The 15,925-nt window shown below is 41.6% G+C and overlaps 1 protein-coding gene across 2 annotated transcripts in view; it reads left to right on the top strand.

Moving 5' to 3' along the window:
- The window catches only part of LOC139346744 (cadherin-18), a 147,504-nt gene that overhangs the window by 113,748 nt on the left and 17,831 nt on the right, over positions 1–15,925 (top strand). For both annotated transcript variants that reach the window (XM_070985998.1, XM_070985997.1), the window contains exons 5-9: positions 3,845–4,012; positions 5,233–5,420; positions 7,264–7,517; positions 11,868–12,004; positions 15,260–15,381. In XM_070985998.1, coding sequence (XP_070842099.1) covers positions 3,845–4,012; positions 5,233–5,420; positions 7,264–7,517; positions 11,868–12,004; positions 15,260–15,381 — 869 coding nt within the window. The remainder of the gene's footprint in view (positions 1–3,844; positions 4,013–5,232; positions 5,421–7,263; positions 7,518–11,867; positions 12,005–15,259; positions 15,382–15,925) is intronic.

Here is a 15,925-nt window from a genome sequence, read left to right as displayed (position 1 = left end):
GTTTTAAGGTTTCTAAATACAAAGCAGCATGAGAACAGTAGCTAACTGATGGTCAAAGTTACATTTAATGCACAGTTTAAACCTTTTTGGTATTTGGTTTGTTATCAAGAAATTGCCTTAATTGTTTGATTTTTCTTGCAATCTTTCCGATTACAGTGCGCGTGCCTCACAGCAAGAAGGTCGCCGGTTCGATTCCCGGGTTGGGCCTTTCTGTGTGAAGTTTGCATGTTCTTCCCGTGCATGCGTGGGTTCTCTCCGGGTACTCCGGCTTCCTCCCACAGACCAAAAACATGCTCATTAGGTTGATTGGTGACTCTAAATTGCCCCTAGGTGTGACTGTAAGTGTGAATGGTTGTATGTCTGTATATGTTGCCCTGCGATCGGCTGGCGACCGGTCCAGGGTGTACCCCGCCTCCCACCCGTTGACAGCCGCGATAGGCTCCGGCCCCCCTGCGACCCCGAAAGGGATAAGCGGCATAGAAAATGGATGGATGGATGGATCTTTGCGATTACACAGAGTCCCAGTAGTCCCATTATAAACACCGGTGTTTATTATTAATGTGCGTTTGTATCACAGTTCTGGCATTTAGAACAGGGAGAGCAGTGTAATTTAATCTGTCCCATCAACTCAGTCAGAGTTCAAACATAACACAGTCTGTCACTGTCTGCTTAGCATTTGAAAGGCTAGACTGTAACTGTAAAGGGAGGTCAGCCCATTTAAACAGGCTAATCGTTCAACTAGACTGATATGACACGCTATTATTGCTTTTAAAACAAGAACTAATTGTAGTGTTTAACAATTAAATAAATAAATGAAATATGCAGAGGGAACAAAATGCAAATACAGCTGGTCTAAATTATTTTTATACAGTGTCAGAGAGAAGTCTACCTGACAGTAAAACCAAAATGTGTTTGCTTTGATATTCCTTGGAATAAAGCCCCGAAACACGTCTGTCTCTCTCGCTGTCCCACTTAACGGCTGTTCTTTTGCAAGCAGAACTAATAGACGCAAAGTGACACCATACCAGCGTTAGACACTATCAGAGTTGGTACACAAAACAGACCGAACCACTGCAATAAGCTTCAAAGTACAAAAAAGTGGCTAAATCTAGTTTTGCTCCAACACATAACACATCTGTGTAGCCTTATAAGATATTTGAGGACACGCAGTTTACTGTGACCTTTACACTGAGAAACTCTGTTAACCAGTCAACTGATTCTATCCTTTTTATGGGAAAAGTCGAGAAGCATCAGCCACTAGAGAAAGTTGAACAGGAGAAATCAATAGGTTGGAGTTTATTCATGCCTCTGTGGGTGCAGCAGCAGAGACTCTATTCATTCATTCATTTCATCACCTTGTCAAGTTTATGATTTTAAAGGTTACTCTGCGGTGATTACAAAATCATCTGACATTAGCTGTAACTCCTGCTTCAAAGGCAGTCTATAGGTCCTCAGCTGCAACTCAGTGTGACAGATGATGTGTGACCTAAGATCCCCGGGATCTTAATACTGTTGGCTGCGTCGCTCCTTGACCCACTTTTAATGATTATACTGCCGGAGGCGAGTGGATTAGTTTCTGTCTACGGAGTCTTGAAGAAAGAAGGAGGCAAATGACCTGTTGTATAACACAGCTATAGCTGCCTCTTTTGGGAATTTAGGAGATCATAAAACTGCATTTATTCACTCCAAAAATGCAATTTTCTGGTGTGAAATTCAGGCTGTCAAGGTTTGAGTTAGAAACCGAGTTCTTGCATAATAAGTGCAGTAAACGATAACTAACCCGGCTGGTCATCTGAGCCAGCTAACAATGTACTTCAACCACATTTTAAGAAATGTAGATATTCTAGACATTTTTGATATTTTGTCCAATACAGTTTTTACACAGACAGTATTAAACAAACCACTGAAAAGTGTTTTGGATAACACAAATGAAAGACCATAGTTGTTTAGAAAACCCATTTACGAGGTGTTAGTCATTTTCCTATGAATAGATGGCTCCATTGTTCAAACAATTATAGTAGTGCTGTGGTTCTTGTTGATGTCTCAGGTCAGACAGCCTTTTTATGTCAATGCTGTGTGTATTCATCCACCTTGGAGGAAGCAAAAACAAGCTGTAAACATGACACTGACTCACCATTTAAATTGATATGGAAAGCTTATTAGCAAGCAGATACAGGAAAACATTAGCGTTCATTTGGAGCCATGTTTTTGGCCTTCTGGTGAAAATAAGAGCTATAGTTACCATTCCTTGTGGCTCTGTTTTTTGTCTCCACCAAGTCCTGAGGAGAATGTCTGGCTGTTGAGCTGCTAAATGCTCCACTACGTCCACCAGCTAGTCGTAACGTGTCTGTCTGTCATACAGTGGAGGGCAGGTGGTGTACAGAAAGCTTGTTTTTTCAGCTGGAAACAGATGCCTCTCAGAGTTTTCTGACAACAGAAAGACATGGCTGCAACAGCACCTGCATGATGTGAAACGATATACTGGAACACTTTGTGAGTAAAAATAATTCAGTCATAAAAGATGGCCTTGTCAGAGTAATACTGAGGATGATCTCTTTCTTCTTAAAGAACATATACTCTCACCAGTCATGTTCGTGAAAAGGGTTAATTATAGTACATTGCATTCAACTTGCCACCCAGAGTAGAATGAAAATAAACAGTGGGAGTGGGAGTAGGAAACTACCCCAAACCGAATTTGATGTTCTTGGCTTCTTGGCTCCAAAAATGGTTAAAAGTCGCCAAGCTAAGACTGTAATGAGATTTAATTAGACATAACATGATTGTGACTTTCTGCTGAAAATCACAAACCACTTCAGAGCACATTTTCAGCTGTGATATGAGCGATGCCTCCGTTCCTCCTCTGAAGCCATCTTATAAAACATTGCCTCCTGTTGTGATTTCCACTCACAACATGAGGCAACAGCAGCATGATCAACACCATCCCATTTCCTCCCAGCTCTCACCGCTCGCGGTCATCCGTCGTGTATTATTGCAGGGTTCACAAGTTCACAAGAACATAAGTACAACGGTTGCCAGAGGGTTTTGGCTCTGAGGAAAAGTGAGATTTACAATGAACACTGATGTAACAGGTGGAACATATTAGATCAGGCGCCATGTGGTGATGTGGTTTCAGGAGCTAAGATGGCAAATTAACCCTCCAGCGCAGATAGAGACACACACAAAAACTGATATGGACGAGCAGGCTTAACACAGACGCACATACACAGATACACAAACAAACATATGTGCAGACAGCCAGCGATTACATCCAGTAAATCACAGACCACACAACGGTTTTGGCTCGTTACTGTGTTGCAATTTACGTTTGCACAGTTTTTCTGTTGGGCAGTGGTGCAGTCATATATCACAGAGTTAGCATTGTGAAAGTTCATGGCTGTGTTTCCTGTGTTATTGTAGTAATAAATGTGATTGAGTGGGTGCCTTAGAAAGTTGCATTCTGCCCCAATCCAAGGTTGCATAGTCATTTTAAATATAATGAAAGGCTAACCTTGACAGTGAGAGGCTGGGAGAATCAAAGATGAAGGAAGCACAGTTTTACGGTGTTAGTCTTTAAAGGAAAGTGTGGCACGGTGCTTTATGAGGAGCCATAACTGACAGAAGTTTGGATGGGGAAAATGTTAGGACAATAGCAGTTACATCTTCACAACAAGGGACAGTGTTATCTGCACTCTCTCAACAGTGATCTCCTTCCATGTCGTAATCTAGAAAAGGTGGATTCTGCATTTTACTGTATAAATTGCAGTTAACCGTCAACTATCCGTCGCCATGAGAGAACGTATCAATGCTATTGTCGCTCAAATGCTGTTTTGTCTCTGCCATGCAGGAATCATCAGGACTGCCTTAGCGAACATGGACCGGGAAGCCAGAGAACACTACACCGTTGTTATCCAAGCCAAAGACATGGCAGGCCAGGTCGGAGGCCTCTCTGGCTCCACCACCATCAACATCACTCTGACAGACATCAACGACAACCCGCCCAAGTTTCCTCAAAGTATGTACCCAACTTTGCCTGAAAATGACCACATCCAGTTAACAAAATACAGGCTTAAGTTCACTGTAGATTTTACAAGTAGTTGTTTGTGTTGGAATAATGTGCCAACTGGGAGACTCTACATTATCCTCTATTTGAAAACCTGAAGAAAATTGTTCCCTTTTGGCATCTTTGCTAGTTAACTAGCCAGAAGGGTTATTTAGCAAAATAACCAATGCTAATGTTAATGTATTATTACAACTAAGTGGGGTACATTAGCTTCTATTGCATTACATGGCCAAGCTGTGGCTAGAAATACAATCAGCTGTTTTCAGCCATCTTTGCCCTTAAGAAGAAGCTGCAGATGCCTGAGGCAGTTACATTACCTCGAATGCATTTAGAAAAGAGTTCCAAATTGTATTTTCCTCGTGGAAGCCGGAAGATAACTGTAAGAAAAGCACTATTTTTAGAATCATTCACCTTGTGGACCCAATATGTTTGCCCCTGAAAGACGGGCAGACAATCCTTTACAGTTACTGTTTTTGCTGCTTGAATGAAAAGAAGAAACATCGACATTTCAGCATTTGCAGACGCAGAATCCATTTAATTATAGCTTCTTCATGCATGCATTGATTAACCACGTATCAATCTTAGAAGCGCAAATCATGGATTTTATTTTAATTATTGAGGCTTACCCTCATATATCTAGTCAGCATTCATCGCTATGATGTATCATTACTTCATTATTGTGTGACTCAGTCGTCTAATATTGCAGTTGAATTTTCCATAATTAGCAAAATGAAAGTGGCATTCATCAAAAATCCTCTGTTTTGCAGTCTGAATTTTTTTTCATTTTAATGGTAAATTTAAGAAATGATGAAGTTGTGATTCTTTGTCTTTCAAAGTGCCTCATCAAGCATAATCCCCCACGGCTGAGTTTTTCATTTTGTGCTGCGGTGACAAACTTTCAAATCGTCAACATTTCCTGAATAGTCATCTGCTTCTGAGTTTGATCTGCTCCACTGCAGTGCTATCAACCATGGTTTAGCATTTAATGTCAAGTGAAGCTCTGCAGAGTATTTTTAATGATATTCCCTCAGGAACAAATGGTGACAGAATGAAATTGCTTAGCTAAGCCTTTTAGCAGAACATTCAGACAATGATTTGGGGGTGATCAGCTTCTGTTTAAAGCACTTTTTTTTTTTTTGCTGTCTCTAAACGGGTGCAATGTTCATCCGCAGAAAATTACCAGCTGTACGTCCCTGAATCAGCTCAAGTAGGGAAACCAGTTGGGAAGATCAAAGCCAATGACGAGGACCTTGGCATCAATGCAGACATCAAGTACAGCATCATTAACTCGGAGGGGGCCAACATGTTCTCAATATCCACAGACAGGGACACGAGGGAGGGCATCATCAGCCTGAGAAAGGTAAGAGTGTGCTGTCAACGAGACAGAGACTCTTCAGGAGTGTATGAGGAAATGTCCATGTGTCAGTCTTTTGTTTGGACTTGTACTGTGGAGACATTTGACCACACGCCTTTTTGGATGTGCATCTTGTTTGTGTCAAATGATCTACCAGCATATGAGGACACCATTCTGCCATCTGCAAAAGGGTGGCAGCAGTTGGTGAAAGTAATGAATTTTCAACTGCAGCAATACTCCAATAAAGGATGAGTAGAAGAGGAATGCCAGTTGATGTACACTGTTCCAAAAGGTCTGAGTAATTCACAACAAATAGGCTTTGTTGGGGTTAATGAGGTAGGAAATGCAGAATATAGGTTTAAGACTCTCACATTTTCATCACAGTTTAATTATCTTGTTTACAACACAGATTCCAAAAAAAGTTGGGACAGTGTAAAATGTAAATAAAAACAGAATGCAATTACTTGCAAATGAACTGTGTTTACCGGCGCCGGTTTTACGAAGTGTTCCCGAGCCTTGTAGTAATATCCTTTATACTAGGGGTGGGGAGCCTTGTTCCTATAGAGGGCCATTTCAATTTTTATACCATCCTTTGAGGGCCATACCGAATTATTGAACACATATATCACACTAACCTCTAATGCGATGGCTGGGACTGCTTTGGCGAGGCTTCTGGTTTTCCAAGTTTGGGTCAGTCAGTCTTGAGCAGACTCTTTGTGAAAATCCTTTTGAACAGAACTGCTCAGGTTGAGGGATGCAAACTTCGGTGCACGTCTCCTCACAATGGGGAAATCCTCAGGACGTGGATAGAGTTTCTAGAACTGGAGCAGGGGGAGCTTGTTGTACCTAGCTTAGAGCTTGTTGCTTTGCACCTCAATGATTTCGTGTTGTAGGTTGTCAGACACATCAGCTGGTTCCACATTAAGCAGCAAATGTGTTCAGTTCCTGTTGTTTACTTTTCATGTCCTGAAACCTCTCACCAAATGCCCGAAGGAGTTTTCACACTCAACAGCATATTCAGATGTCAGAGCAGGCTTTTGTTCCTGTGGAGTAGGGAAATGCAGTGTTGCTCCTTTCCAGTTGGGCTTGCAACAGCTTTAATTTCACCACATGTGGCCCTGAGGCCGGATATTCCCCACCCAAGCTTTAAGCTCATCCATGCTTGTAAATGACTGAGCCTTTCCAGGATGCCCCTTTCATACCAATCATGACACATCTCCTGTTTCCAATGAACCGCTTTACCTGTGGAATGATCCAAAAAGGTGTTTTTGGAGTGTTACACGACTTTCCCAGTCTTTAGTTGCTCCCATCCCAACTTGTGGAACACTAGGCATATATTTACATTAATCAATGAAGCTCTTCAGGTAAATCATTAAATATATTCTCTTTGTACTGTTTTCAATTGTTGTGTTTGTCAGAACGGATTAGCAAATGATCACATTGTGTTTCATTTATGTTTTACGCAGCGTCCCAACAACTGTGTTCTACATGCAGCTTAACAAAACGCAATGAAACTGGCAGCTCTCAGACAACAAATTTATTATTTATTGTTAGTTAATTAATCTCATTTAGCTTAGTAAATATTGGCCCGTTTTCATTTTTGTAATAATAGTTCAGATTAATGAAAAAAGAAACATCTAACCCCTCATCCAAAAGAAGAAAACTGTCTAACTGACACTTTTATAATCTAATTTGTGGCCTTTCCTTGCAGATCTGCAGCACATACTGTATTTATGTGAGCCCTGAGTTAGCTTTCAGTTCTTGTCACTTGATCCATCCAGATAAAGTGTAACTACTTTGTTCTATGAGCGTGCTAATCACATTTCCCAATGGCGCCTTTTCCCAACAGCCTCTGAACTACGAGAGAAAGAAGACCTACACCCTCCACATCGAGGGGGTGAACACACACGTGGATCCTCGTTTTTCTTATCTTGGTTCTTTCAAAGACACTGCCACCCTTAAAATCACAGTTGGGGATGTGGACGAAGCGCCTGTGTTTTCTATGGATCATTACATCATGGACGTCTATGAGAACGCACCGAGTGGCACGGAGGTGGGCACCGTAACGGCTCGAGACCCTGACAGCAGGAACAGTCCTGTCAGGTAAGACCCTTACGTACACATACAGTCTGCAGGAATGATTACAGATATTAAGAGGAAGAGCAGCTGTGGATCATTGTGTAGAGTTGAAGAGCTGTAGTCAGACAAGTCTACTACAAAAGAGAGGAGGTTGCACATTTTATGAGGCTTATTTTGAGCTGAGCACTCTTTTAGATGTGACAGGAAGCCGATGTAACTGTCATTTTGTCAATAAATTGGCTGCCAAAAACTTTTTTTTTAGAAACATCCCAGTCATTGCCAGACGGATTTCTAAAAAGCCTCCTTACCATATCTGTTCGGATTAGCTCAGTCGATAAAGCATACGTTTGCTTTTGCAGTTTTGATCACGAGAAAGTCCTTCTTTGCCAAAGTGGTCACAGCTTATCAGGAATGGCTTCCCTGTTTATTCATCTTTTCATCAGCACTTCTCTTTTGGCATTCAGGTTTACCATTGAGATGTCTCTGAGGGGCTGTGGATTTGCCCATAGAGGTTTAAGTCAACTAATAAGATTATTTCTGCCTCCAAGAAATGTTTGTCGAACTAAAACTCCATTTGCATGTCATCTCTCTGCCCCATATAATTGTACTTGTTATGGCATCTGAAGCTGTGACTTGACACTGGAGTTAGCACATGTATCCAATAATATCCACATATGATATACTGTAATGGCTTTGAACACGTTCTGGAGCATGATGTTAATTAGATTGAAAGATGTACTGCAACATGTGTGATAGCCTCCCGTTGGCTCCTGATACGATATACGCCCTGTTTCGCCCCCTCTAAAAATCAGCCACAGTGAACCTTTCTCATTTTTTCTGCATCATCAGAACGATTTAGATAGATGCTTATTTTGCCTGAAAGCCTGTGAAGTAACCTGAGGCAATACAACTGCTTAGCACATTTGTATGCGCTCTAAACACATGTTTGTGTACTGTTGAAAAAAGATTGATATTACCCTTAGGCAGTGGACTAATCATATGTTTTCACTCTGCACAGGTACCTCATTTCATGACATTACACTCAAGCAACTCGTCACTGTTCGTTTCAATTTGAATTCCCTCTATAGCCTTGGCATAAATGATGGAGACCCTGTAAACATGGAACTCCTCATGGGATGAAGTATTGCTGCTATATCAATAAGAAGCAATCTTGGCTTGGTAGTATATGTTTTAAGATCATAGTTTAAAGCTGAACAATGGACTGCAGAGCCCAGGGGGCTTCTAAACAGCATTAAGTAGAGACCATGCTACTGTCCGCCCCCGGTGAGCGGTCTGCGGTTCATGATTTCAAGACATGAGGTAAAAATGATTCAGTGATTGATGTCAGAGTCTTAAGACTTTGTGAAAGATTTGTAGTAAACAAGAAGGTAATCTACATATGAAAGACTTTCCTTACTCTCCTTGTGGGATACCTCCTCCCCGTCCATTCCTACGGTACATCACTCCCAATGTTCACCACATAAAGACGAAGGCAGCGGGAAGTATTTCAGTGACACCCACTTGAACCCAGAAAAAGCGAAACAACTGTGCCACTGCTCCCCGTGTTTGCATCAGAATTCAGAATGCAGCAGGGATCAGTATTTGGCTCTCTTTGATCATCAGAAGTCTGCCCATGCATGCAATGAAATAAACATGTTATTGAAGTGACATATCAAAGTTGGTTTGAAATTGACATCTAAATAATCAAACAGAGTCCCGATGGCTCATTACCTCTGGTTGCTCTAATGCATTATTGTAATCATCAGGGCCGATCGTGAAAACTTCTTGGCCTGGTTGCTGTCAAGCATCGCATGGATTCAAGTCCTTTTTCAAGTTTAAACAGCTGTAATGTCAAATAAACTGATGGAAATAAGTTCCAATGGAGACACTTTTTAGAGACACAGTTCTAACATATTTCACCAGCTTTGTTCTTTAAATCTAATATGCTAATATGCTAATAGCACATTAACATTTAGCAGCCAAATGTCATCACGGAGCTCAGAGGACAGTTGAGCAGAGAGGTACAGATAAAGGCCTCTTCAGGCATGTATGAGCATGAATGCATCTGGTTATGTTTCCCACTTAAACCCACCTCCCGACCGGAGGTTAGATCTGCCTCGATGTGCAGGGCTGCATGACGTGATTTGGAAAGTGTGTGATCACCCTCTCTGGAAGCCTTATGTGTATCTTTACAGAACTGTGAATCCACCCTTTGACTAATGAGCTCAGTCTGAAAACGTAGAGCTCAGCCTAACAAGCTGAGTTGGAGATGTCCTTAAATGATGGACCCTTTACAAGCCCTTAAGAACTGGGTAACAGCATGGAACTATCCATATAACTGCCCTCATGTCAACTTTTAAATGTCATCCCCATTTAATAACATCAAAGGCCATCCAGCTTTTTCTGGTTTTTTTTCCATTCAACAATTTAGTTTTTGTGTCTTGTGATGAACGTTACCACCCACACCAGCTGCAATACATACATACAGTCTTTAGTCTTGTTCATGTTCATTGCCCCAGTCTTTTAGGACCTACACGCAATAACTGTGTTTTAATTTCATGCATTGTAAGAATAGCAGAGATGGTGGGTATTACCATACTCACATACACAAGGACATGCACATCCAGATGCCCTTGTTGTTATGTCTCAAGCAGTCTGATGACAAAACCTGATGTTTATAGAGGAAAACAAGCTATTTTTTGCATTCAAGGTAGAAAACGTTCATTATATGATGTTACATCTTGTGCTTTTGGCCATTATCTGCATGAGAATGAGAAAATAAAACACCAAACAACAAAATGCATTAGATGTAACACCAGTAGTAACAGAAATGAAGTATTTTTCAGGGGATTTTCTCTCAGCAAAGCAAATGCTTAGCACCTAAACTCTTAGTGAAAGGCTACAGCTGAAAAGCTTTCATGCTCTTATGAGCCTGAGCATTTAATAAATCATGACAACATTTCTACTGAGGGTTCTGGGTGCACTTGTAAGCAATCCAAGCTATAAAAAAAGTTCATTATTTCAAATAAATGCAATCCTGGCATTATTATCCCTATACCATTGCCATCTCTCATGCCAATTGAAAATTGTCGACTTAGGCCATATTACTCAGGAGAATGGATGCTGGATTAAAGGTGTAAATAGGTCATTAAGAGATAAATTAGGGAATACACAGTCAATGCTCATTTCGTGCCTGAACTCATGAGAGGAGCAGCTGAGCCCATTTCTGCTTTGTATTTTGCAGGCTGCTCGGCTTCTGGTTTGATAACACTGTTGCTAGAAAGCCATTATGACAGTGTAAACATTGCCAGCAGAACATCGCCTTTTGTCATTATTGAATTTCGAAGATAATTGCACTTGACTTAGAAATATGTATTTTCAGAACATTCTGTCCAGGCCTGAAGTCCATTTAGAAGCAGTGTGGGTTATTCTATTCATGCACTTTAGAGGTGGGATGAGAAATCACAGAAGCATCACAGCTTCCTTTGATTTGTGCTGCGTCTGCACTTCAATTCACGCCCTGGTTTTGTTTCACTGATCTCTTATCTGTAATGTAAGGTTTTGTTTTGTGGTTTGATACATTTTGTCACCAAATATGACATAAATGAACGTAAATAAAGTCATGTTTCCTAAAGTCTCAGTCAAATTGGTAAAGTAAAGCCATGGCCGAAAACGTGCCTGCATAGTGTTCTGAGGTATTTAACTAAGTACCGTTTGGCCTAAAGGAGCGCTCTAACAGTTTTCACAAAGGTCAGTTTAATCGTAATGAGCAGTGATACTCGGCCTGTGAAAACAGTTGTATAATATCCTCTGTGGCTCTAAAGGGAGCTTGCCAAACTTTGAAAAAATAAGCCTGATGTTATCAGCAGGTTGGACTTGGAGGCTGCTCCTGTGTTACGAACTTAAAAAGACGAGTTTACCAAGCAGGGAGGTTCAAATCGCATGTTGCATCCAGTGTGGAGCTTGGACCAGTGCAACACCACATTCCTGGAATGCCCCTATAATCCTATTTCAATTTAGCCTTTCACATTTTACATTTTAGGTATTTTCCACTCAGTGTTGTTCTGCACGGAACAGGAAGTGGACCTGCTGACAGGTTAAATATCAAATGTGTGACTTTGCAGTTGCAGTAGAGTTTGTCCTCTTTTGGTGATGTGCAGGTCAAAAGACACAAAGACGTCTCAGTTAAAACTCAGATGCAGATGTAAAGTTACATCTCGTCATCTTCTGCAGCATTACAGCGACTTTAATTCCACGTGAAAATGTAGTCAGTAACATCCACGCTCTCCTCTGCCTCATCTTCTCCACTGCTGTGTTCTTATGAAAAATGCATCTGCAGTGAATACATAAAGCCATAATTTGCTTGCCCAATAGGTATTTCTTGGACAGCAAAGAGGAAGGCGTGAGGTATTTCAGAATCGATGAAAGCAGCGGAGTTATACGGACGACGCAGCCCCTGGACAGAGAAGACTTGTCTTGGCACAACATCACTGCGATGGCCTCGGAGGTTGGTAGGTACCCAGGTCGCTTTCCATAAACTTAATGTTTACACGTGGGCGAGTAAATGCAATGCACCTGCTGCGTTATGTTTGCTCTTATGTGACCGAGAGCAGATGTACTTTTCTGAATTTCTGAATTTCTTGCAATGTTGACATGCTTCCTGCTTCCTATTGTACCAACATATTTTCACTTTTTTATCTCAGAAAGTTCAAGAAAGTCTGGAAACTTGAGGGTGTTCTAGCTCTGTCTCAGTGCTCATATGAAATAGAAAATTTCAGCATAGCCGCAGACTGTAGAAGCACTTTACTTTAGGTTTCTCCACATATTCTCCATTCATATTGACATTAAACATTTTGTGATACAAGAGGAGATATGGAGGGACACACATACTCGACATACCATTCTCTTCACCTTCTACTTCTGCTGTATTTCTCACATGTTTGCCACCTTCAGGGACTGGAGTAAATACCTGAAATGCTGCTCTGCAGTTGCCTGAAAAACGCCCTTAAAAGAGACTGCTATTTCTTTTCACACTCATCTTGTTTAGCCCCCAGCTAATGGGAGACATTATGAATCGTTATCAGAACTGCATTCAAATTGTTGGTGAGTTTGTGCCACAACAGCATGATTTAAAGAGCAGAAATAAAGATTAAAAAATAAATGGTAGGTGCTATAGTTCTACCCAGAGGGGCTCTTTTTTTCCTTTTCCACAAGATAACAAGACACCCTGAGGGGATCATATAGTCAGAGAGCAGTCCAGGCTTCAGATTCATAGCGTGTAAAATTGGACTCAGAATCAATATCAACAAAAGGAAGGTTCCATAACGAGGAATGGCCGCATGAATCCGCTCTGCACTCCCTCTTCACCTAGAGTAGAATCAGCAGCCTTTCAGGCACTGAGCAGACTTTATTCAGATATTCATTTCAATGTCTTGATCAAAGACACTTCAGCAGGATGCTGCACATGTTAACGAACACACGTCCACTGCAGCAGGAGCCTGACTTACCCGTCTTAGCCTATCAGTCCACAATGTCAGCAATCACATAGTTCGATAGAATGAGTAAAAATATAGGTGTTAATGGTTCACCGTTGCCTGCAGCTCTGCAGCTGTCCAGTTCAGTGTCACTAATTCTTCTTCTCCCAGTCCTCCAATGCCAAACAGATTTTAGTGAACAGACTGCAATCCTCTTCTGACCACATAAAAGCTTATATTCTGCTTACTTTATTGAAAAAATGAAGATTTATCACAGAATTGTAATTCTGTATTTATTTGGGTTACGCCATGAAAATGTCCCACTGTATTATTCTGATTTTTAATCATTAACACAGTCAGTCCAAAGAAATTGCTTAAAATTTCCATCTCTGGTCAGCAGTTGGCTGTAAGCACCGTTTCCACCTGTCCAGTTTTCAGCACTGCACGATGTTTCAGCAGCGTTATTAACAGTAATATCACACCAAGTGTTTAAACACAACCTAGTATCAGGTGAGTTAATGGTGAAATTAACAATTAAAGTCTGGAGAAAACAAGGATGAAGATCATTTGCATATTGATTAGAATGTATTCAAATAGGTTAGAGTGTATTTTCTCATAATTAACTACAAAATCAAATTAGTACCAATTGTTTCAATGCCCTTTCCTACATTGAAAATTAATTAAATCAATGCAGGCCCCGCTAACTTCTCCAATTGCTATCAGGTAAGTTGGGTAATTTATAATCACAATTAGGCAAATCTCTTGCCAACCGACAGAGGTGCTGCATGCTAATGTTTCTTTATCTCGTCACCTCTCCTCAGTATTCAAGGATACAGTTCCACGCCGAGACACTGTCAGAAGGAAGAATGATAAATTTTTACCACTTTGAATGAGCAAGGACACACAGTGTCATAGACACAAAGCGCCCTGCACAGTTTACTGCAAACCGTCCGGCAGAGGCTGTAACCCGCTTCCTGACGGCCACCCCGAGCAGGCAGACCATCCAGTGTGAATGTATGATTTAATTTTAGTGTTAGATTTGGATTAACTTCAACATCTAGAAGCACAAAGAGCTGTCTTGTAATACAGTATGTGCACTGTCAGACATTCTTCAGGCACTGGAGAAACACAGTGTATGCAAACCAAGGAAGTAAATAAAAATGTTGAAACATTAATTTAATAAAACAAAAACTGCTGCACCTGCACGGCTTTTTTTCTGTGCACAGAAGATTTTGCTGAGTAAGCGTGCTATTTTCCAGCTCTGTCCTGTGACACACTCATACTGTAGAACATCAGAGCTACCCTCTGGTGGCACGGTGGACGGTGGAAACACTGTCGCCTCACAGCTAGCAGGTCCCTGGTTCGATTCCCGCTGTGGGCGCCGGGGACGTGTCCTCCATCATGCCTTCGGTGCCTGCTGCTCGAGGAAAAAGGGCCTTTCTGTGTGGAGTTTGCATGTTCTCCCGTGTTCACCTGGGGTCTCCTCCCTAAAAAAAGATCACCACCTGACCAATGGTGACAAAAGGAACTGGGTCCCCGGGCTCCTGGTCTGCCGCGGAGGAAGGACGACCAGGATGGGTCAAAAGTGAAGAAGAATTTCACATAAGCATGGCGTGTGCAGAGGGGTATGGATGACCAGGGGAAAAATATGCAGTGAAACGAAGGGACACGGACACGTTTCTGACACATTTCTGAGGGGGTTCAACTAGAGAAGTAGAAGTGTTTTAAGGTCATGTGCTCTCTGAAAAGACTAGCTCAAGCTCTCTTTCGTACAGTTTGTGTAAATTAGCCGGTATTGTCTTCGCTCAGTATTGTAGCTTCGTACAGGCTGCATTAAGTGCTCAGAACTAAATTACATTACTGTCCCATTTCACTTGTGGGAGCGCTTTAGCTTGATAATGCTGCGCTGGTGGTACTGTATTGATATAGATGGCATATGAAATCTTAATTCAATAACCATAATTTAAATGTTGAATCGTGTATTTCAAGCAGGTGATTTACAGGCTTCATGAGTCGCTCATGCAGCGCAAAGGGCAAATAATACATCACAACCAAGTGACCAGCTGGGAAAGAAAATGCTGCACGGAGATGATCAGATGTGCTTTAATACACAAAACTGCTTTCTGCAACACTGCACTCCTCAGTGCCTTTACAAGACAAAAGCCATAAGCAGTCTAAGAAGAAAAGCACTGCGTGTCCCAGTTTGAAATGAAAGTATTGATGCTCTACTTTGTTATTAAGGCTCACGCTTGACTTTCATCTTCTTTGTCACTTGTTCTCTCTCTGCTCCAGACAACCCCAGCCTTCTCAGCCACGTCCCTGTTACCGTCCAGGTGCTGGACATGAACGACAATCCGCCAGAAATAGCTACAGAAGAGGAAGTCATTGTGTGTGAGAGCTCAAGGCCAGGACAGGTGAGCGTCTAGGATTCACCTAGAAAAATCTGCAGCTGCTATCCCTGTTTTTTCTCTCTCTCTGTCCTCACACTGAAATCTCTCAACACTACGGACGCACATCACATGAAAGTGTTTACCGCCGTCTTCTCCCTGACCACAGACACTCCGCACTGAACTATTGTTTCCTTCAGCAGTTTGGGTTACTCGCTGAGCAGTAAGAGACTCTGAAGGCACTGGAGAGAGCTGCTTAATCATCCTTCATTCAAAATGAGTATCTCAGCAGCAAAGCATGACAGCTCTAAATCGAAGCTCATTCCAATTTGCTCTCAGTAGCCTTTGATTCATTCGAATTAAGAAGGTTTTTGAGATATAGAGCAATCAGCAGCATGGAAATGGCTGAAAGGGTGGTTTGGCAAAGGATGATGAAGTAAAGAGTGGGAAGACACAACTAAATACATTTTTAATAGTTCCAAGCTAGTGGAAGAAAAGTTTGAATTAAAGTTTGCGTTACATTTGAATTAAGGTTGCAGCAGCCTCAGGGTTATTGGCCCAGGGGATTAAG

Source organism: Chaetodon trifascialis, chromosome 18, assembly GCF_039877785.1.
Source record: "Chaetodon trifascialis isolate fChaTrf1 chromosome 18, fChaTrf1.hap1, whole genome shotgun sequence".
In the NCBI taxonomy this organism is placed as follows: Eukaryota; Metazoa; Chordata; class Actinopteri; order Chaetodontiformes; family Chaetodontidae; genus Chaetodon; species Chaetodon trifascialis.
Note: the sequence above shows the minus strand (reverse complement) of the source record. Positions and strands in the feature narration are given on the sequence as shown.